Genomic DNA, 22,619 nt, shown 5'->3' with positions numbered 1-22,619 from the left:
TGTCTTCCACCTAGTGGTCTACAGAGCTTTGATAAGGCTCTTCCTATGTAAGAGAAATTTAAAACATTTTCCCTCTGTCCCTACTTTTGATTCTGTGGCAGTTTCAAAAAAAGGACTCCAAACACAGATTTGGTTACATTGCTTAAAAGAAAATATATAATAGAGAACATCACCCAATCTCTGCTTACAGCCATAACCTGAGTTATAAGCTCAGTTACTCCAAATAAATAGTTCTTCTAGGTACTTAATTAGGCCTTAGTATCTAAACAACCAAATAATTTCCCCAAATAAATAAGAAGAGGAAGGCAGCTCTATACCTTTGTTGCTCTAGGGTGACACTGTTAAGGACCTCACAAATCATTGTTGTTTTAAATCTACATCTACTCATCAAGCACTTATTAAGCTTTTTAAGTATATAAAGAACTCTAGTCCCAAGAGCTTTGTTCTGTACTCTCCAAAAATATCTCTTGGGAGGTAACACAAAACTTAAGTCCTCACAATAGTGACTTTATTAAATTAGTTGCTTTATAAAACATTGCAGATGTCATAATTGTTAACATAACAATTTACCAAACTGTAGTTACTGGTGCAGTTTGCTGAGCATGTTTTATAAAGGAAAGAAAATGCCAAAACCCTGTTAAAGTTGTTTCACTGCAGCCTCGAAGAACAAAGATTTGTTTCTTAGACACTTAAATCAGGCAAATAAACAGGTAAGGAGTTTCCCTCCCCCATCTGAAGAACTCCATCAGGAGAATAGGCTGATAAATAGAAACTAGACAGTCTGTGCATTCAAGAGATTCCACAACTTGGTAATGCAATAATGGAGAGATTTACCTTCTTCAGCTTCAAAGTTGGAGGGTTTTGGTCATTTAATTTTTAAGTATCAAACTAGTGCTTTTCAGTCTCCATATCTTCACTCTGAGATAAGCAGTCTTCTTCACAATGTATTTTTAATATCCTCACGCTCAATTTTAAGACAAAGCAATTTTAATACTAGGTGCACACCACATGCCCTTGCAGCAGACTGCTTTTCTTGACAAGTTATGAAGTAGTTCAAGGAGGTATGGTTAAGGCTGTATTACTGAATGGTGCTGGTAAATACTACACAATTTTTTGTCATGTTGCAACCTTTGTTTCCAATTTAGTGACTGCTGCTATGGAATCAGACAGCAACAATGACAACATCAGGTTTGTTTTTTGAAACTATGATTTAGTAGCAACAGAGGTTCCCAATTTTAACCCCTTGGCAGCAAGATCCAAGTTCCCTCATTTGCACATTAGCACCTAAGTGTCAAGGGGTTAAATAACCAGCACAAAAGATACTGCACTTCTGATTGTAGCATTTGGCAGAACTGAAAGGAAAGGAAGTTGTGCTACATGTTGAAGGGATTGTGGGCAACAGAAAGAAGACACCAGGAGAAGATAAAATGTCACATGAAGTCTTCATAGTCTTGTACATATCCTCCATCATAACCACCATAATCTGCCAGATCGTCTTTCATGGTGGCCTTTAATCCCCCTCCAGGAACCACACCTTTCTTCTTCTTTTTGGCTTTGCTTTGCTGAAGATAAAAGAGAGTTAATTCATGAGCCTTTATCTACTATGGGCATCTTATTTGGGACAGCAACCCTCACAGAGTCAACAAAGCTCCGGTTCCAGGAAAACCTTAGTTCTTTAAGGGAGATCCCAGACTTAACCCAGGGCAATTTCTATTATTAATTCCGAAGAACATGAACATGTCTGTAAACAAAAGGATGGTAAGGCACTCACGCTTCTGTTCTATTCCAATATAAATGGTATTGGTGAACTGCTTGACTTCTCCGACTCCTACTACACTTGCTGAGAATATTATGCCTACACCCCAATCCTCGTGTAATACACATTTCCCACACAGCAAGCTCTTACCTTTTCTTGCTTCTGTTTTTCACTGCAAAGTACAGTCAATGAATTGGTAATCTTTTTCAAGTCATCAATTTCCACTAAAAAAAAAAAAAAGCATACCAGTAATTTTTAAGCATTTTGGAGAATAAGTAAAAACACAACATACATTTTCCCAGTGTTACGAGAACTCTAATCTGTCCATCATTAACTTCAGTAATTTTGAAAAGGCTATTAATTTCTCCTGTTTAACATAACATGATAGAGAATCATTCAGTCTATGGCTAGGTTCACAAATCAGAACTGTTTTAAAATGGCAAGCTCAGCAACAAAACTTTATAATGACCTGTAACCACCAAGACACCACTGCTCAACCAGAGAGAAACTGTCTTTACAGCTCACAGTGCTCCCTAACATCTTTCCTTATCCAGTCTAAATGCGCAGAGAATAACCATGACTTATGGAAATAACACATCTTTGATGCTCAGTGAGGAGTCCCTGCATGAATATGGAATGACAATTCTTAAACCTATAGATGACCTCTTGGGGTCTCCATTTTCTAGCACAGGAACGAGAATGAAAATAGTAGGCATCTCAGAAATCTAAGTGTCCCAACAGAAAATAAGGCTGTTTGGTGGATAATACATTCTTCCATCCTTAGAAAAATAGAGCTGAAAACAGACACAAGTTTTGAGCTACCCCCCAAAGTGTTCAGTTTTGGTTAGAGAGCACCTTCAAAAAACAGTAAAAATAGTATATGGAAAATAAAATACCAACTATGGGTATATCACTGATCAAATTCAGAACCTTCAGCTTAGTAATAATTTCCCAAAGAAAACTCAGTTTAAACTTCATTGTATAGAATTTTTTCTCAATCTTAAAAACAGCAAATACTAGCAAAACCAGTCCCCCCCACCTTAAGTGCTCTACCACCCCTGGTTGTCACTCCCATATTCCCTGCCTGAAACCAAACCTATGGACCCAGAGAATGGGTGCCAGCTCTGTTGAGCAACTTGCACCTGGTCATGGGCTTCCTCATTTATAAAATGAACAGACACTCGCTGTTGTCTCTCTCGGCTCTAAAATTCTGTATGATTTTCCCCAAAAATCACTATCACTTCCCTTGCCCCCTTCAATATATATATTAGGTAAAATAAGAAGCTTGTGTTTTATTAGCTGTTGTGCCAACATGTACAGATGTCTCTTTGGGAAGCCATTGGAAAAACACTTAAAAGGCATCCTCAAAAAACAAAAACAAAACCACTCAAACTCAATGTATATTTGCAGAACACTCCCAAGCTAACTGCTAAAAAGCAAACCTCAAGTAGCATCCCCTCCTCTCCAGAGTCAGTCTCCATCCTCCTGAGTATGATGTGCCCCTACTTAAATCCATTCCCAGAGGCCAGAGGTTAGAATTACTTACATGAAATACACACATCTCGAACTAAGGCTTCCAAAAAACTGGCATAATATAGTGACTTTTCATATTGTGTAATTTTATCTTTTAGTAACTTTCCAAACTCTGTGAAGTCATCTCTTGAAGACGGGTTCATAGCATCTATTCCATAAACTGTATTATTAATACCTGTAGGAGAAAGGCGACACGGAAAATATCAGAAAGATTAAAGTTTAGAAACTAATTAGATATCTGAATAACCCTGTTATTTATTTCATTCTAAAACAGAGGTTCTTAACTGGAGTCCACTGAAATCCCTGGAAAGAATTCAAGTGGTTTGTACATAATTACTGTATCACACATTACTTCAATATTTTGATGCCTACTTCAATATAACAGGTTTCCTTTGTTAAGTAAAATCCTGTGTATTTTACACATTTTTTTTTTTTTTTTTGGAGGTTGACAGCTTTATTGATTTGGGGAAGGGACAGATCACTCAGGAGCTCTTGGAGGGGCGGGTCCGCTTCCTCTTCACCATCACAGGCTTCTGGCTGCGCAGGATGGCGCTGGCTCTGCGAATGGCGGCCATGCGCAAATCCGGGCGGTACTTGTTCTTCCGGATCATGTGCCGGATGCTGCTGAGGGTGGCCCGGGCATTCTTGTTGATGGTGGTCCGCACATAGGACGTGGCCGGCTTTCGCTGGCCGGATCTCCGCTTCATCACCACCACGACGCCTTTGCCGTCTGCCGCCGGCTCCACGCCCACAGTCTTGCGGTGGATGAGCCCATTGTAGCGGAAGGAGTTGCGGGCCTTCAGGTTATTGGGTTCGGTGCTGTACGTCTGCTTGTTCCTCTTGATCAAGAAGCTGGAGCAGTTCCTCACCACCATCCACTGCAGATGCGCGGACATGGCGGCAGCTCTCGCAGCGGCGGCCGGAGACAGAAAACGTATTTTACACATTTAAAAAAAAGTATATTAAGAAGGGACCCAGGGGCTCCCCTGGTGGTGCAGTGGTTAAGAATCCGCCTGCCAATGCAGGGAACACAGGGTTTGAGCCCTGGTCCAGGAAGATCCCACATGCCACAGAGCAACTAAGCCTGAATGCCACAACTACTGAGCCTGTGCTCTAGAGCCCGTGAGCCACAACAACAGAGCCCACAAGCCACAACTACTGAAGCCCGCGTGCCTAGAGCCTGTGCTCAGCAAAGAGAAGCCACTGCAATGAGAAGCCTGCACACCGCAACAAAGAGTAGTGCCCCCCTCCACAACTAGAGAAAGCCTGAGCACAGCAATGAAGACCCAATGCAGCCAATAAATTAATTAATTAATTAATTAATTTGTTTAAAAAAAAGAAGGGGCCCACAGGCTTCACCAGACTCTAGATTATGAAACACTATGCTTCTGTATACTCCTCAATAATCAAGTAAATCAGTTGTTAACAATAACACTGGGACATCCCTGGTGGCGCAGTGGTTAAAAATCCGCCTGCCAATTCAGGAGACACGGGTTCAATCCCTTGTCTGGGAAGATCCCACATGCCACAGAGCAACTAAGCCCATGCACCACAACTACTGAGTCTGTGCTCTAGAGCCCACAAGCCACAACTACTGAAGCCTGCACGCCTAGAGCCCATGCTCCACAACAAGAGAGGCCATCGCACTGAGAAGCCCACGCACCGCAACAAAGAACAGCCCCCGCTCACTGCAACTAGAGAAAGCCCACACACAGCAACAAAGACCCAATGCAGCCAATAAATAAGTAAATAAAATTTTAAATAAATTTAAAAAAAAATAACACTGATCCAGTATTTTAGTATGAGAAACACAACATTAAAATCTCATTAACTGGGACTTCCCTGGTAGCACAGTGGTTAAGACTCCATGCTCCTATTGCAGGGGGCCTGGGATCGATCCCTGGTCAGGAAACTAGATCCCACACTCATGCCACAACTAAGAGTTCACATGCCACAACTAAGGAGCCCGTGAGCCGCAACTAAGGAGCATACCTGCTGCAACCAAGACCCAACACAACCAAAAAAATAAATAAAAATTCTTAAAAAGTCCTATTTACCAAATGATCACTGTAGGAATACATGTTTTTGCCTTTTAATCTATAACTGGTGTCCCATCTTACACTTTATTACCACATAAATCCTTTTTAATAAACACATGGGTGCTTTTATCACCCTATTAGGACAGGATAGTGGCCAAATGCCCTCTGTAATGAGATGAGTGTAGTTAAGCCATGCCAAGCACTCGCCAGTGCATAGGAGCATCCGTAGCAACTCTTGAGATTGCTAGAGACCCAGGGAGAGGTCATACTTTCAGTGAAAAGGAGAATGATCACTACAGTCAGCCTACTTGATCCATTTTAAAGAAGAGGAAGGGGACTTCCGTGGTGGCACAGTGGTTTAAGAATGCACCTGCCAATGCAGGGGACACAGGTTCGAGACCTGGTCCAGGAAGATCCCACATGCCATGCAGCAGCTAAGCCCGTGAGCCACAACTATTGAGCCCATGCACCACAACTACTGAAGCCCACGTGCCTAGAGCCTGTGCTCTGCAACAGGAGAAGCCACTGCACTGAGAAGCCCATGCATTGTAACGAAGAGTAGGCCCCGCTGGCTGCAACTAGAGAAAGCCCGCACACAGCAACGAAGACCCAATGCAGCCAAAGATAAATAAATAAATAAATAAAATAATAAATAAATCTTTAAAAAAAATAGAAATAAAGAAGAGGAAGGGTGGGGAGGGAATCAAAATAACTAGATCCTTCATGGCTCTAGGTTTCATTTAAGTTATTTAACTATTTTAACACGACATTCTACTCTGAAAAGTACTCAATAGAGAGAACAACAAACTTGGTTAAATGAAGTGAGATCTTTTAACTATTTCTCTGACCATGTTTCTTACTTTGCCCCCTGTGCCATGTAACACTCCCCCAGAACACTCTGAACTTATCAATTTACAGAATCCTGAACATATCTTTTATACACTAACCACAGCTCCAGGCATGGCACACAGAAATGGAAATCCTCTAAAGTTACAGCATGGTGAAGGCCAAGAAGGGGTACAGAAAGAAATGACCCTGAGCACAAGAAAGCACAACCAAAGCTGAATGCCCCATTGGGACTAGCATGCTCTTGTCTAAATCTTATCCAGACTTAAGACAACAGGACAGTCCTACAGTCAGTTCAATATTTAAATCTCAAAAGCTACAGACTTCACATTTCACCCAAATTTCACCCAGCTAATACATGCATTTAAAGCAGCAGTTATAGGGCTTCCCTGGTGGCGCAATGGTTAAGAATCTGGCTGCCAATGCAGGGGACACAGGTTCGAGCCCTGGTCCGGGAAGATCCCACATGCCACGGGGCAACTAAGCCTGTGTGCCACAACTACTGAAGCCTACATGCCTAGAGCCTGTGCTCCGCAACAAGAGAAGCAACCGCAATGAGAAGCCCATGCACCACAACGAAGAGTAGGCCCCTGCTCTCCACAATTAGAGAAAGCTGCAACTAGAGAAGCCTGCGCACAGCATTGAGGACCCAAAACAGCCAATAAATGAATAAGAAAACAAATAAATTTATATAAATAAAACTATACTTTATTTGGGTCCAATGACTTTTTATCTTAATCACCTTTTATACAATACTCAAAATAAATTATTCAAAAATCTGAACATGTATCTCACTTTACCTTAAGTAATGAAATCTCAAACATAAACAAAAGAGATTAAAAACTGCTTTCTAATACCTAAATTAGCCAATATTATGTCTCTTCAAAAAAGAAGACGTTTTCTGAATTTCCTTAACTATTAAGACTTCTACAGTATTCACTTGGAATTTCAATACTGCACTGTTATCACACCCCCACTTACCAAAAGTTTCTTTTGCTAATTCAAGGTCTGACTCTTCCTGTAATTTCTTTAGCCGCAGTTTATCTGCTAATTGTTCTTCTGGTGTTAGCACTTTAGGTTCTTCTGGTTCTTCTAACTAAAATGAGACAGCAATGAAGTTTGAAAAGGGCTGGGATTATAATGGACCCAGTACATTTCTGTATTGCATGAATTTTTTTTCTAGACACATATAAATAATAGTAAGCACTTATAAAGTGATCACTGTATTTCAGGCATTCTTTTAGATATTCTTATCCCAATTTTACAGGAAAACACCTGAGGCACAGACAGGTTAAGCAACCTGCCCATGGTAACAGAAGGTTAACAGAGGTGGTAATGTGACAGAGTTGAGATTTGAAAACCGGGTTTATTTTATGGTAATTTTTTTAAATTAAGGAATTGAGAGTGCAGACAAATTGAAAATGGCACTCTCATATAGCTTGGCTAAGAGTGTATATTGAAACAACCTTTCTAGGGTAACTCGTTAATATTTATCAAGTCTTAAAAATATTCTTATATGCTTTAATCAAATAATTCCACTTCTAGGCAGTCATCTTAAGAAACTAAAGATGCACACAGATATTTAACCAAAAGGAGGTCAAATGGGGTATTATTCATAATATCAAATAAATTTAGAGACAACCTAAATGTTCCATAACAGAATGGTTAAAGTATATGGCATATCCATATAACAATACAATATCGACACAACAAAACACTTTTTTCAACGAATTAAAAAAAAAAAAAATTCATCTTTTTATTCCACTTCTCTGAGATGGGAGTTAGTTTAATATATATCCTTTCTATATTCTGTGATATTTTTTACAACAAATATGTTACTACCAGGGGATATCTTTGATATTTATCAAAGTGGGAAAAAGGTGAAGGGAATTTGTGCCATTCATAGTCATCCGTGCCTGTGCGGTTTGAAGATTTTGATTCAGAAGTCCACCTCTGAAACGGATCACATTTTATTTCTCATGGAGAAGATGAAATGAGAAACGTCATTATGCCAAGTTAGGAAATCTCAGAACACTTTCTAGAAAGAAAAAGGGAAATATCTCAACTGTTTTAGTAGACCTGAATATCATTAAGTATTTCCTGCTACAAAACTGAATATATCTTGGGACTTCCCTAGTGGTCTAGTGGTAAAGAACCTGCCTTCTAATGCAGGGGATGCAGGTTCAATCCCTGATCAGGGAACGAAGATCCCACATGCCCCGGGGGGCAACATGCCACAACTATTGAGCCCGCATGCTGCAGGCTACAGGGCCCATGCACTGTGAAGCCTGAGCACCACAACTAGAGAGAAAAACCTGCACGCCACAACTAGAGGGAAGTCCCTACCCCCATGCCTCAATGAAAGATCCCACACACCAGAACAGAAGATCCTGCGTGCTGCAACTAAGACCTGACACAGCCATAAATAAGTTAATTAAATATTAAAAAAAAAAAAAAACTGAATACAGTATATCTTAATTCAATACCTGATTTAAAGATAAAATTAATTTACTCAAAGGTTTCTTTATGTTGCAGAAATAGCAAGATACAGCAAAATGAGTGTAATTCTAATTTCAATGACCAAGAAAGATCAAATCAATATAACTTCTTAGACTGAGCTATAAGAATCCATTGCTTGGGGACTTCCCTGGTGGCGCAGTGGTTAAGAATCTGCCTGCCAATGCAGGGGACAGTCCCTGGCCAGGAAGATCCGACATGCCACGGGGCAACTAAGCCCGTATGCCACAACTACTGAGCCTATGCACCGCAACTACGGAAGCCCATGCACCTACAGCTGGTGCTCTACAACAATGAGAAGCCCATGCACCACAACAAAGAGTAGCCCCCGCTCTCCACAACTAGAGAAAGCCCACATGCAGCAATGAAGACCTAACACAGCTAAAGAAATAAATTAGGAAAAAAAAAATCCATTGCTTGTTCTGATCATATAAACACACATGTAGATATTTTTAGATATACAAATACAAATTATTAAAAAGCATCTAAAATGTTCCTGACTGGGGGAAAACAGACATTCTCACACATTGTTGGCCATGACAATTTGCTACTAAAAAGGAATCTTAGTAGCTGATTCCAGGCCTAAGACAGTTTATCAGATAAGCCAGCACTACTTATTGTGCCAGAAAACAAGGAACCTTTCAAAGACTAATGGAGTTCTGTCAAAAGGATGAAGAGAGGAACAACTCAGAGGGACCTCCTACTGTCCAATGTTGCGACAATTTAAGCATCGAAAATAAAAAAAATCACTGTATCCAAATGAAATGTATAAAAACCTGTAAGTCCATAAATTCACTCAAAAAGAAAAAATTAAAACCCACAAAATTCCTCATTTTTCACCACTTAAAGTTATTACACCCCCTCCTTACTCTGAAAATTGGTAATTAAAAGAATTAAGCTTTTCCATCTTCTAGTACAAACTATATCCAAAGTAACCAAATAGCAAAAAAGAAGAAAAAAAAGCCAGCCAATAAAAAATGGAGAAGTCATAAAATGAAAAATCACCATTTCTGCAATCTCTGAAGAAATAATTAGACAATGATCATCAATGACACTAAAACTACTGGGTGATAAGTTGACGTGAAACTGGATTACCTGTAAGAAGAAATATGTAATTAATTTTACAACAGAAGGATCACGCTATCACCAACTTAACCCAGTAATCAATTTTAGCATCACTAATGATAGGATAGACATTACATGACTCCTGATGTGCCGTGATGCAATATGAAGCATACAGCATTACCTCTGAAGTATTCCAACAAAAGATGTTTACTCTGAATCCAATCAAACTTTTAGACTTCACTGACAAGTTATAAGAAATTGTTACTACAAGGAAGCAATAAGACAGATCTAGAAGGTGGGGTGTAGACAACTGCCCTGCTCTCTTCAATAAGTCAATGTCATTTTAAAGAGAAAGACAGACACTCCAGGAGATTTAGGATATATTAACAACCAAGTAAATGCCAAGTAAATGCAAGCTCCTGGCTGGAACAAATCGTATCTAAGGACATTTGGGGGACAATTAAAGAAATGCATATAAACTGAATATTAGATGATGTTAAAAAGTTATTGCTCATTATATTAGGAATGTAATCGTGTGAAAAATATTCTTGCTTTTTCAGTGAAACACACTGAAGTATTTAAAGGTAAAATGAATACTGTTTGTTATTTACTTGATTATATTTTAGCAAAAAAAAAAAGAACAGATAAAGCAAGTATTGCAAAATATTAACAACTGTTAAATCTAGGTGATTTGTATGATTATCCATTATGCTATCTTCTTGAAATTTTTCTTAATGAAAAGTCAAGGGAATTCCCTGGTGGTTCAGTGGTTAGTACTGGGCATTTTTCACTGCGGGGGGCCCAGGTTAAAAATAAAATAAGAAAGGTCGCTATGATCTATGGCAAGATTTCTATGATATAGTAAATAAAGCAAGGTTAAAACTATAAAAAACAGGAGGAATATGACTATATAGTTGTATGCAAATATATATAAAGTAACCTTGGAGACGTCATAAACCAGTACTTATGGGATAGAGGGAGAGAAACAGGACAAACAAGTGAAGAATTGGGAGTGCTTAACACCCTTCTGATTTTTGAATCATGTAGTGTGTTTTGTATTCAAAAAGCAAGTAAATTAACACAAAATTCCCGATCTTGCTTCAAATAATCAAGAACAAAAACATTTATACACTACACGGCAGAGAAATGGACACTTTTTGTATTCACTCAAAATGTACACTGCAAAAAAAAAGACTAATCACAACTAGAGAGAACTGCAGACACTGACAAAAATCACTGACTATGGTCACAACACCATCAGGACTGTTCCCAAATCTCTCTGAAAACTTAAAAAGGCATTCTAATACACAAAGCTTTTGAGTTTGGCCTTTCAAACCACAAGTTCAGTTTGCTGGGATCACCTTATCTGATGGTATCCATTTACAGTCTTTACAAAGCCCTTCAAATGATTAGCTAATATTGCCTCGCCTCTTAAGATACTGCACCACTACTGATGTGAGAATTCTGTATTTTAGAAAATAAATAGTACTTACCCTCTTTTTAATTTCTTCTTGCCTTTTCTTCTGCTGCCGTTCTTTCTCTTTTATCTTCTCTGCTATTTTTTTCTTTTCTGGAATTTTTACTTCTGAAAGTAAAGAAATGTTTTAATCACAGTTGTCTTGAATATTTTCCAGTTTATGAATGAGATAGGCATAATACTTATATATTTCAAGAGACCAAACTTCACCCAGCTCCAATTTCATATGGTGATTTCCTGGCAAATAAGAACAGGAAAGTTCTGGGACTCTTCCTTTCTCCTATCTAATCGACCCCTAAGATCCAAACATCTCCCTTCATATTTCCCCACAGTCCTTTAGGCAGCATCCTTCAACTATGATGCCTCATCCTCTACTCTCTCCTTTAACAAAAGCCCTCAAAGAGAAAATCTGCAGGTATCTAATCCGATTGTGTTTTGAGGAGAGAGAGGAGATGCAGGGAGAAGAGAATGAAGTGGAAACCGAAGGATGTTTGCTTTCTAAAAATAACCAAAATTTCCAATTTTGTAGGCATTGTGTCATTTGTCTTAACATAAGCATCAGATGTTCATTAAGTATAAAACCAAAAATGGAAGAACCCCGACTGCTCACCTGGCTTTACTTCTGCTTCCTCTTTTTTTTCGTCATCATCATCATCCCAGTTATCCTAAAGAAAAGGGCCTCCGTTAATAACTCTTGCATGTTTACTCTTCCAGGTGATCTGCAGTATTAGCTTGTCTAACTCCACAGAAACAAGTTTGTAGGTTTTTCTTTTTTGGTGTTGCATTAAATTTATAAATTAATTTTGGGAAAACTGCCATTTTATAATGTTGAACTGCCCTAGCCAAGAAAAAGGGCTACCTTTCCATTTGTTCAAGCCTACCTCTGTATCTCTCTTTCTTTCTTTCTTTTTAAATTTATTGGCTGTGTTGGGTCCTCGTTGCTGTGCACAGGCTTTCTCTAGCTGCCACAAACCGGGCGGGGGGGGGGGGGGGCTACTCTTCGTCTCTTCGTTGTGGTGCTCGGGCTTCTCATTGTGGTGGCTTCTCTTGTTGCGGAGCATGGGCTCTAGGTTCTTGATGCAGCATGCAGGCTCATAGCTGTGGACTCAGTAGTTGTGGCCCACGGGCTTAGCGGCTCCATGGCATGTGGGATCTTCCCAGGCCAGGGATTGAACCCATGTCCCCTGCACTGGCAGGCAGTTAACCACTGAGCCACCAGGGAATTCCCTACCTCTGTATCTTTCAAGGAGTGTTTTCAAGTTTCTCTTAGAGGTTTTGCTTATTTCTCTTTAGTTTTATTCCTATTTCATCTTCTCTGTTGCCATTGTAAACAGGTTTTTTTTTTTTCCTTTTATGTCCTCTGGTTATTATTTTAGTATAGAAAAGTTATTGGTTTCTGTATGTTAATTTTATATCCTGCTATCTTACTGAATTCATTTATCACTTAGTTTAGTTCCGTCATTGACTCTCTAGGGTTTTCCAGGCATACTACCATATCACCTGCAGACAAGAGATAGCTTTAGTCCTTCTTTACCAATTCCTGCACCCCACAATTGATTTATCTAATTACAACTGGCAAAATCTCTAATACAGTGTGAATGAACAGTGGCAGACAAAATGGGCATCACTACCTTGTTGTTCTCTTAATGGAAATGCCTCTAGTGTTTCCCCATGAATTGCTATGTACCCCAGTACATTTATGCAGTAAAATTTTATCTTTTATTCCCTCTGGATTCCAAGTCAATTAGCAAGTCTTTTCTTAAAGCAAGGTATTTTCTTCTAGAACATGTATGCTTTCATTGTTTATTCATTTAGATCTCTGATCCATTGGAGTTTTTTCTTTTGTATGGTGTGAAGTATGGGTCTAATTTTATCTTTTTCCAAATGGTTACCCACTTGCCATAGCACCATCTACTGAAAAGTCTACCTTTCCAATATTTTGTAACTACAAATGCAGTATAATCCTTAAAAATTGTGAACCACTATGTTGTACACCTGAAACATAATATTGTAAATCAACTAAACCTCAGTTTAAAAAAATGTCCATATTTGCCCTCTGATTTACCATATACTAAATTTTCTTAGGTACTTGGTCTATTTCTGCTTTCTATTCTATCCCACTGGTCTGTTGTCTCTTCACATACCAGTACCTACTATTATAATTAGAGGCTTTATAGTATGGTTTTTATGTAAGCTTGGGCTAGTCCTCCCTTGTAGGTTTTCAGGCTTTTTGAGGTTTTCCAGGCCATTCTTGCACATTTGTTTTTCCATATGAACTTTTATATCAACTTGTCTAACTCCACAAAAAAGCTTCACGATTAACAATTAAAACACAAGACAACCAAGCCAAAACTAACAGCCTCTCTTAAATAATTCACAGTTGTTTTAAATTAAAAAATGAGAGGTCTTTATACTTCTTAGTTTCCCAAATGTAAACGCATCCAACATTCTAGCTAATGGCTTGATTATTTCAAGCAATATTCCATACAGTACAACCCTGGTTAATGGATTAAAACTTTATAAAAATTTAAGCCAAACTCTGTAAGTCAATTTTTAAAAATTAAGTTAAAAAAAAAAAGTAAGCGCAATATATTAGAAGAGTCAAGAGCTGATCAACAGCTTCACGGAAACCACTCCCTAACTTGGGCGGGGCACTTTAAGGTGGATCTATACTCTGTCTTTTCTATGCCCAGCACAGTCACTGGGCTAAATATAAACCAATTATCAAATAATCTCCTACAGGCTTCATGGAATTTAGAAGGTTTAAGTTTAATAGAGATAGACAGCCCTGTGTTTGAATAGAGCTTTAATCTATAGGTAGCCTGACCACTGTCTCAAAAACCACCAGGCACACTAGGACGCCATTTGAAGCTGAGCCACAGGATGGCAGATGCAAAGCATGAGGCCCTGACGCTACACTACGGGAAGAGGCAGAGGCTGACTAATATGCCATAACCATGACACCAAGCTTCTGGTTTTACAAGACAGGTCATAAATCTTAATCAGTTTAGGCATATAAACTAACCAAGCCTTGATTCTTAATAAAAATCTGTAAGTCCAAAGAAATAAAAAATCCTGATTAAGACTGCCATGAGGTCTGCAAGCAGTGGGAAGAACTTTGTATAAAAGCAAACCAGCTAGTCATTATTTGAACATCTAAGATACTAGAGTTAGAAATTAGACAGCAAATGTTTGTATTACCCTGCTGGTTTGCTTAAGTGCTTTTATCAACACATTATAGTACAAAAGGAACCAGAGAGCTAAAAATAAAAGTTTACTACTACCAGGAGTTTTTTGTCATTTTAATCTTCACAGAACACAGGAAAGGTGGGTCTGTGAGTGATATGCTGCCTAGATGGTGCTTCAGATAAAAGGACTATCTGCTTACTTCCAAGGGATTGTATTTATAACTCCCTACTAATAAAAGTGATAATAATAATAATAACAACAATAACAACAGATAGCATTTACTGAGTACTTACTTTGCACCAAGCACTGTGCAAAGGACTTTATTTTTTATTTTTATTTTTAAAAAAATTTTGGCTGCACCACATGGCTTGTGGGATTTTAGTTCCCCGACCAGGGACTGAACCTGGGCCCTCCGCAGTGAGAGCATGGAGTCCTAACCATTGGACCACCAAGGAATTCCCCAAAGGACTTTACATATAGTAACACAGTTAATCCTCACAAAAGTCCTTTAAGTAAGGTGGTGTTATCCTCACTTCACATATAAGGACACTAAAGCCCAGAGATAACTATCCCACAATCTGGATGGAAAAATAATGAACAGGCCAAAGTTCCTTTAAAGCATCATATTAAACATGACTTCTTACCTGAGTGCTGAGGTACAAAAATAAATGTCTGGGAACTAGGTCCCTCCACACCAAAATTTGTTCTTTCAATTAGTTCTGGAATGAGGTGCCCTGGAATTGCAAGGAACCCCATATCAAAGAGAAGGGTTACAGTACATACTAAGATATGCCCAGCTACAAATATGTCAATTATTCATCTCAAATTTCCTGTGATGGATTTCTACTAATTTTAACAAATGAGTCTAGCAGCCACACTGGTACTAGGAGGCCAAGAGGGGAGAGGTATAGCTGAAAATGAGCCCATTCCAACTACTCCAACACAGAGAAAGCACAAGAGAGCAGCATTTTTGTCCAATGGCAATGCTCCTCAGTTCCCTCTACTAGTAAAACATCACCCCACCCATATCACTGCTCCTTCAGCACCTCATTCACACAAACTCTATGTCCCACCTCTACCCCGTCCCTGGTTCCCCTATCAAGGAATAAACCTTATTCCTGACAGTCGTTACACTGTTCCATCAGTGCAAGCACAAAAAGGCCACTTAGAATTCCACCTCAGAATGGATTTTAGTAGCAAAAACAGTGGTTCCTAACAATAAGTCCTGGAAAGAACCATGACATCTGCTCCTCAATTCATAAAAGGTCCATGAAAGGCACCCTCACCCCAGACAGCTTGAAACAAGTCTGCCCTGAAGTTACTCCTATACTGGGGACAAGTTCCTAAAGAAGGGAGCATAGTGATGTCAGCAAAAAGACACCGCCATACTTCCAAATAGATGTAATCCCAAAAGCAGAAGGCCAGGTAGCTTTTCCCAGGAACTTAAAGAGTTTTTTGCATCCTTAGTTATAAAAGTATATGTATAAAAGTAGAATGTCTAAATCTGCCCAATCTTCCACAAACATCAGGACTTTGTAAATGCTGACAATAAATTCAGATAAAATGCAAGAAGGGTTCTTAGAAAAACATCTGAAATTAACACTTAAAATAGGGAGTTAAGTCTATAATTTAGTAAGCCCTAAATGGTCATTTTTGGTTCAAGAGATTACCTATCGATATGCAGTTAAATTCTTTACCCAATTATCACTGGTAGCCAATAAATCTTCCAAATATAATATCCAATTTATCTCCCAAAGTATTAACCAGGCTGCTCTCCTAAAATGGCCAGCTTCCTTAGAAGAGAGGCTGTTTATAAACTACTTGCTCATCTACCCTTGTGTTCTACAGATACACACCCAACATCATCTGAGCCATTTCTCTGAAAGAGATAGTTGCTTTCCAAGTTTAAAATCTGCTTCCCAATTGAATACAACTAAGAAGTGAAAACATAACAGAAAAAATTTAAACTCTATTTTCTTTTTATTTCTCATAATGTAGCCAGTAGCTGGCTAGTCTTGTCATTTTTATAATGTACAACTACAGAATGTCACATGCAATGAGAGAACACATTTAGGGCTGAAAATGCTTTCCAACTTAAGCAAGATATATTTATAGATTGTCAAATAGAAGTAGCTTCAAATGAACAGTAAAATTCTTCTGTCCCATAGCAAAAGCCCGTTAACTAACATACACTCCTCCCCTTTTTTCTTAAGTAGTTTGGTTTAGATAAAGCATAATCTCTTGCAGTAAAAGCTTTTTACTGGTATTCTGTAAGCTGTACTAACCTGCTCTAAGAAGCCTCAGAACTCTGTAGTGAGCTCCTGCCATGGCTAGACCTGCCAGCAAAGTTTAGTTTTTAAAAGAAGGGTAAATGTTCTTCCATCACCTCAGAACTATGCTGGTCTCTGGAAGCCAAGGTACCTGCCTCAATAAATTCTACTTCACCTAATTCAATTCATTAAGTTTTAAACACCCTACTATACGGCTCAGCACTCTGCTGAATTCCGTATCCGTGCTGACCTGTCTCATATTTGGAACTGTTATCAATCAATTCTACTTTAAATTCCTGGCTAGATCAAACTAGATTAAGAACAAGACACTGAACTCTAAACAAGTGGCTTATTTATAGTCAGTGGTCCAGCATGACAAATATATAAGGTAAATATCTTTCAGTAACAAGCATGCTTCCTAATTAAAAACTTACTAGTTTATAAAAAATTGTCGGGGTATTGAAATGATATAATTGGTATTATCTTCAAAGTAATCTCGTTAGGGGAGAAGAGCAGTAAGTGGGAATATAGAAGTTATAAGATTGGTCATGGGTTTATTAAACTTTTCTTTCTACTTCTGTATATGTTTAGAACTTCTCTAAGTTACACACACATTTCCAGATACCCATTTCCTAGCAAAATGCCCACCTTCTGAGAATTTCTCAACAATCTCCCATTTCTTTGAAAATACAGATCCCCTACTTCAGAAGTTCCATTTTCAATGCTTGAAAAATGTCTTTACTCTGGTAGATTTAAACTATTAACGGGGACAGGATCCTAACAGACAGCTGATTGGGCACGATGAGGCAGTCAGTTTTCAACTAAGTCAGTTCTCTACAATCTTTTAAAGGAATTCTGTAATAATATTATAGAAGCAAATGTCTGAGATGCTTGATCACAGCCAGAAGTTTCCTCAAAACACACTCTACACCCTTCAAATAAATCTAGCTTCGAATCTGTTTCACTGAAATGATGGGAGACTAGTAAAATGGAGTAAAAGTTGTATTGTTCCTGCTTGCAGTGGGTAGGTACTCACTGCCTTCTTAATCAACATAGCCTACACATCACTCCAGCAATGGGGAAGGAGTCCAGAGATACATGCCAAGCAAACAATTCCTCCCACTGCCTCTGCATAACATCAGGATAGAATAGAAAGGGAAAATAAAGTTAATGTGACAGGAAAGTATGCTCCCTGGTTCTCACCTTTTCTACTGGGAAGAAGCATAGACTTTCCCTCCCATGAATATTAAAAATTCTACAGTTTCACCTAAACCCACTTCTGCCACTTTCAGACAGCTATTTGAAAAGTTAAGAGCAGCAAAATACTATCGCTACTGAAAGAGAGTAAACTACTGGAGCAAGTTACTGTAACAAAGACCTCAGTTTTCCTTTCATTTCTCAGGACATTACAAATGACATTAAGCCTACACTCTTAAAGGTTAAACACCAGATGCTGACATAAACTGAAGAACTTACTGTTTCTACATGCCTTACTTTTGAAATTTTTGTGAATTTTCAAAAATTCACATACTATATTATTTAAGGACAGTGATTATTCGATCTTATGGAAACTAAACCTTGTTAGCATCTCCTTACAAAAGGATTAGGCGCTAAAACATCAGAATTCAGAAATTTGGTATCAGAGGTATCCCTCACTTTTTGGAAGTTCACTTTACGCCACTTGCTTTTTTCGAATGACCTTCATTAGTACCTATGTTCGCCAAGTGAAAGAAATCCAAACAGGATTTTCACTTTTATGACAAGTGAAAATAGCATTTGTTTTTGCATTGAGCCACTATAGAGGCAGCTGGCACCCCAAGCAGCAGGAGTGGCACTGCCAAGGCCAAGCTCCTTCTCCACCAAGCTACTCAGCATCAAGCTGCCATAGCTTTGAACTGTGTCTGTGAGCATCTGTGCTTTACCTTGATTTATTTTGTTCATTTGCTAGCAAGATGCGTCCTAAGGCAATTGCTTCTTTCAGCTTACAGAAGGTTTCATAGGAATGCTGTACTTTCCAGTAGCAGGGAAAACCTGTACTCACTACCATTCAAGGTGACAAATTTCAACTCTGGATTAGTAACCTCAGAGCAAACAAAAACTTGCTTGATAACCATGGTCATTCTATTCAAAACAAAAAATTCACAGAAAACAGCCACTGTGGAGAAAGCTTACTCCTACTGAGTTTAGGAAAGCACAAAATGTGGCACAAAATAATCGCAGCTACTAGATCTAAACAGCCTAAGCATATTTTCCATTAGCCAGAAATATTAAGACTACATCTTGAAGTGAGAGAGAATTAACATTTACTGAGTGCCTACCAAGTGCCAGGCAACTTGGCCTAATGCTTGACATATTATCTAATTTAAAGTGCAAAATAATCTCCTGAGGTAGCTTCTGTAATGACAAGATTGGGAAATGGGAGAAAAAAAAAAGATTAAAAAGCTGGTTTATGACCACAAATAGAAAATGTCAAGGCAACAATATCGATCCAGGTCTGTCCGATTCCAAACTACTGGGAATCAAACTACTCCATGGACACCATGTCTTGGAGAAACTCAACAGAAATAAACCAGCATTTCAACATGGAAATAAAATGGACAAGTTCAGCTTTCTACTTCAAGATGAACTTCAAAGTTTACATAAAAGAAATAAGCTACTTGGGACTTCCCTGATGGTACAGTGGATAAGACTCTGCACTCCCACTGCAGCGGGCCTGGGAACTAGATCCCACTTGCACGCTGCAACTAAGAGTTTGCACACCACAACTATGGAGCCCTCCAGCCATAACTAAGGAGCCCACCTGCCACAACTAAAACCCAGCACAACGAAATAAATAAATATTTTTAAAAAAAAAGAAAAAAAAATATGCTACTTTTATAAAAGAAAGAAATTCTTCACTAAAAGAGTGCAAAGAGACCAGATGACCTTTATGGTACATAAGATTTACCTTTATATAAATAAGATTTACAACTTAAAAATCTCCAAAATTAGTTCCAAGTTGTCAGAATTATATTTTTCAGGATTTACACCATTTAGATAATTTCAGTCAGATTTCTTCATGATATCAGTCTAGACTACTTCATTCAAACTTCATTTTCTGGTAATTCTTTCCTGATTTCTCTAGTCGTTTCTTCTCACTTATTACCAATTTTCATAACAGATGTCTTAACTTCTACATCCATTATACATAGAAAAGGTGAAAGGCCAAATCTGAACTAAAGGCTCAAAACAGGAAATTCGCTACAATGTAGGGATATAACTAATATCTTGCAATGAGGCTGACAACACAATCCATTCCCTTGTCTACACAACATGTAAATGAAGCATTTAAGTATCTTCACAATAGTATTGCTCATTTATTAACCCCAAGGTTTGCAAAGCTCACATTATCTCTGAACCTCAGGCTGCTTAATGTACTGGACACCCACCTCATCAGACTCAGGTAAAATGGGTAAAATCTAAACAAAAGCAGTATTAACACCAAATTCACAGTGATTATCTAGCTTATATTTTTTTCAACCCAAGCAGGAAGATTTGTAGAGTTGTTAGCATGAGCAGAAGGGTAGAAGTTAGGAGAGTAAAACATTCACTAAATGAATCAAAGCCATAAAAAAAATTTTCCAACTCATACTAAACTTTATCTTCACAAGCATAAAAAGATTATGAGAAATTTGTTAATTCTTATTAATGTTAAGACTCTTTCTTAACATTCTGCGCTTGAGACTTCTGTAGCTACTTGAAAAACAAAAACGAAGTAATCATGTCATCTGAAGCCATATGATGAGCCCCCAGGAATTCTCAAAAACAAACGAAGATGGTAAATTGGGTTAAAATCTACAAGGCATAGGAAAAACAAACAAACCCCACAAAACACTGGCTCCCTCGTCTTCTCCAACCACCAAATCTTCAATATTTCCATACGCGTTCGTGTGTCGCTGAATAATAACCCATTCTATCAACTCTCCATTTTTCAGGTCGCTGTGTGGACTACCCAGGTTTCTGATTACTCACTGCTAGCTATCTCAGAACTCAGTTCATTCTTTTACCACAGGGTGGGAGAAGGGAGGCTAAAAATTATTTTAATCGCGTTGGGGGAAAAGGGGGGGGAGGTGACTGAAATTAAACCACAATATTTCACTCATCTAACAGCTCGAACAAACTCTACAAATGGGCCTTCGGGGATATAAATGAGTTACTGGCCCTGGGGAGACCCGAGCTTGAAAGGGCAGGCAGGTTGCAAGACTTTCCATATGGAATAAGCTAGAGGCTCCATTCTCTACTTCCCAGTCTCAACCCCGCGAGCAGCTCCGGACCGCGAAGTTTGCACGTGGGCCTGTCCAGCCGCTGCTGTCACCTCCTGTCGCCGGCTGGCGGGTGGGATCCAGGCCGGAGCACAGACCTTCAAAGAAGGGCTGGGGCTAGGGCCAGGGCTGGGACCGGCGACTCGCCAAGGAAGTTCGACAGACCACGCTGCTCGCCTCCGGCCCATATGGCCGGCGAACAGAGGGAACTGGGCACCGCCAGGCCCTGCGCTCGCGCCTAGACTCGCGGCCCGCAGGCTCGGGCGGCGCCCCTGGGCCCCGAGTCCGTCCGCCCGCCGGCCCGCGACGGCGCCAGCTCGCTCCCGCGCTGCTCGGAGCCCCGGCCCGCACCCACCTTGACGTCCTCGTCCTCGTCCTCGCCTTCCCAGCGGTCCCCGCCGGCGGTGCTGCCGCCCCCCACCTTCCGCACCGGGTCTTCCACCGAGAACGCGTCCGCGTCTACGGAAGAGAGCGAGCCACGTTAATGCCTGCCTGGGCATGAGGCCTGCGCCGGCCCGGGCCCTGCCCCCGGAACTTCTCCTCACCCCAGGAGTCGGAGTCCCCCGCCGCCGCCGCCGCCGCCGCCGCCGCCATCTCGAGCCGGGTGTGAGCGCGAGTGAGAGGAGAGCGAGCGGAGAGCGAGCGAGGAGTTAGCACGGCGGAGGTGAGTCACTGGAGCTGCTCTCGTTGGCCGGCGCGGGGCACGCTGGGACCGTGGCTGACAACGCCGGAGCCCAGGCCCCGCCCCCTTTGGCGGCGGCGGCGGTGGCGGCCGAGGCGGGACGCGCGGCGGGCCAGAAGGGGGCGTGGAATGCGGCGGGCGAGGCGGAGCGTCCAGTATCCCACGCCCCAGGGAGGTCGTGTGGGCCAGTGGGGTGGGGAGAGAGGAAGGGCTGAGCGATGGCACCCTATCCTGGGCCCTGGGAAGGAAATGTAAGTGCGAGGAAGTTAGCAAGCCGGTACCTTGCCTGGCGCTTGGCTCTCGCCTGCCCTCTCCACCCCTCCCCTGCCAACCCTATCCCCGCCGCAACCAGTCTCCTCCCTCTGGTCACAGGGGTCGCCAACCGCGGCCGCTTGCCGAAACCCAGGAGACCCACAGCCTCTCCACCTCGCGCTCGGAAGCGGACTCTGAACTCCACGCCCGCCTGTGGGGGCTTGGATTGGCCTCCCCGATCGCCGGAGGGCGCGGTCGCGCGCTGGGCGAGGTGGGATCCCTCTGGAAGCCGGGGCATGCAGGGCGGCCGGGAAGAAGCGAGCGGAGAGGGCCGAGCTTCTGGCAGCCTTCCCAGCCAGGGTCCTCAGAGTCAGCTCCATCGTTTGCGTCTAGTTCGCCACGAAGGGATCGAAGGGAGCCCCAGTGCTCAAGGATTTTCTAGTCCTTTGCGCCGCTTGAAGGCAATACGTGATTCATTCTTTTGCAGAATAATTTAGGGACTCGGTCTGCGCTAAGCATAAACTCTAGCCTTGTCCTCAAGGAGCGCACAATCAAGTAGCAATAAGAGACAGGTAAACAAATTTGGACATAGTGCGATGACTGCTACAAAAAGAAGCATTGTGAGGTTAAATGTAAAAGGGTAACATTAACCGCGGGGGAGGGTACCCGTAGGATACGTGAAAGGCTTCCTG

The 22,619-nt window shown here is 40.6% G+C and overlaps 2 protein-coding genes across 3 annotated transcripts; both read right to left on the bottom strand.

Annotated features, from left to right (window-relative positions):
* Window positions 1-486: 486 nt before the first annotated feature.
* On the bottom strand, window positions 487-21,710 carry EIF3J (eukaryotic translation initiation factor 3 subunit J). Of its 2 annotated transcripts, XM_057721992.1 has the most exons (9): window positions 21,539-21,696; window positions 21,349-21,452; window positions 11,844-11,898; window positions 11,250-11,341; window positions 9,697-9,786; window positions 7,156-7,270; window positions 3,303-3,464; window positions 1,907-1,980; window positions 487-1,562 (listed from the first exon to the last, which is right to left on the bottom strand). In XM_057721992.1, the coding sequence occupies exons 1-9, from the start codon at window positions 21,585-21,587 to the stop codon at window positions 1,431-1,433; spliced, it is 873 nt and encodes a 290-aa protein (XP_057577975.1). In that variant the 5' UTR covers window positions 21,588-21,696; the 3' UTR covers window positions 487-1,430. The 2 variants fall into 2 exon arrangements, with proteins under 2 accessions (XP_057577975.1, XP_057577976.1); XM_057721993.1 differs by lacking the exon at window positions 9,697-9,786 and having other exon boundaries at window positions 21,539-21,710.
* On the bottom strand, window positions 3,713-7,065 carry LOC130845171 (60S ribosomal protein L28-like). Its single transcript, XM_057721995.1, has one exon. The coding sequence runs from the start codon at window positions 4,234-4,236 to the stop codon at window positions 3,772-3,774; it is 465 nt and encodes a 154-aa protein (XP_057577978.1). The 5' UTR covers window positions 4,237-7,065; the 3' UTR covers window positions 3,713-3,771.
* Window positions 21,711-22,619: the final 909 nt, after the last annotated feature.

The sequence above is a fragment of the Hippopotamus amphibius genome, chromosome 2, assembly GCF_030028045.1.
Source record: "Hippopotamus amphibius kiboko isolate mHipAmp2 chromosome 2, mHipAmp2.hap2, whole genome shotgun sequence".
NCBI classification, from domain to species: domain Eukaryota; kingdom Metazoa; phylum Chordata; class Mammalia; order Artiodactyla; family Hippopotamidae; genus Hippopotamus; species Hippopotamus amphibius.
This window is presented reverse-complemented; position numbering and strand designations above follow the sequence as displayed.

Bases quoted from the DNA above. Each gene is read 5' to 3' on its own strand.
- LOC130845171 (XM_057721995.1), bottom strand. From the start codon at position 4,236: ATGTGTAAAATACGTTTTCTGTCTCCGGCCGCCGCTGCGAGAGCTGCC.
- EIF3J (XM_057721992.1), bottom strand. From the start codon at position 21,587: ATGGCGGCGGCGGCGGCGGCGGCGGCGGCGGGGGACTCCGACTCCTGG. The intron at 11,899-21,348 runs GTGGGTGCGGGC...CCTTTTCTTTAG, and splicing joins ACGAGGACGAGGACGTCAAG to GATAACTGGGATGATGATGA. The intron at 3,465-7,155 runs GTAAGTGGGGGT...TTTCTCCTACAG, and splicing joins ATTAGCAAAAGAAACTTTTG to GTATTAATAATACAGTTTAT.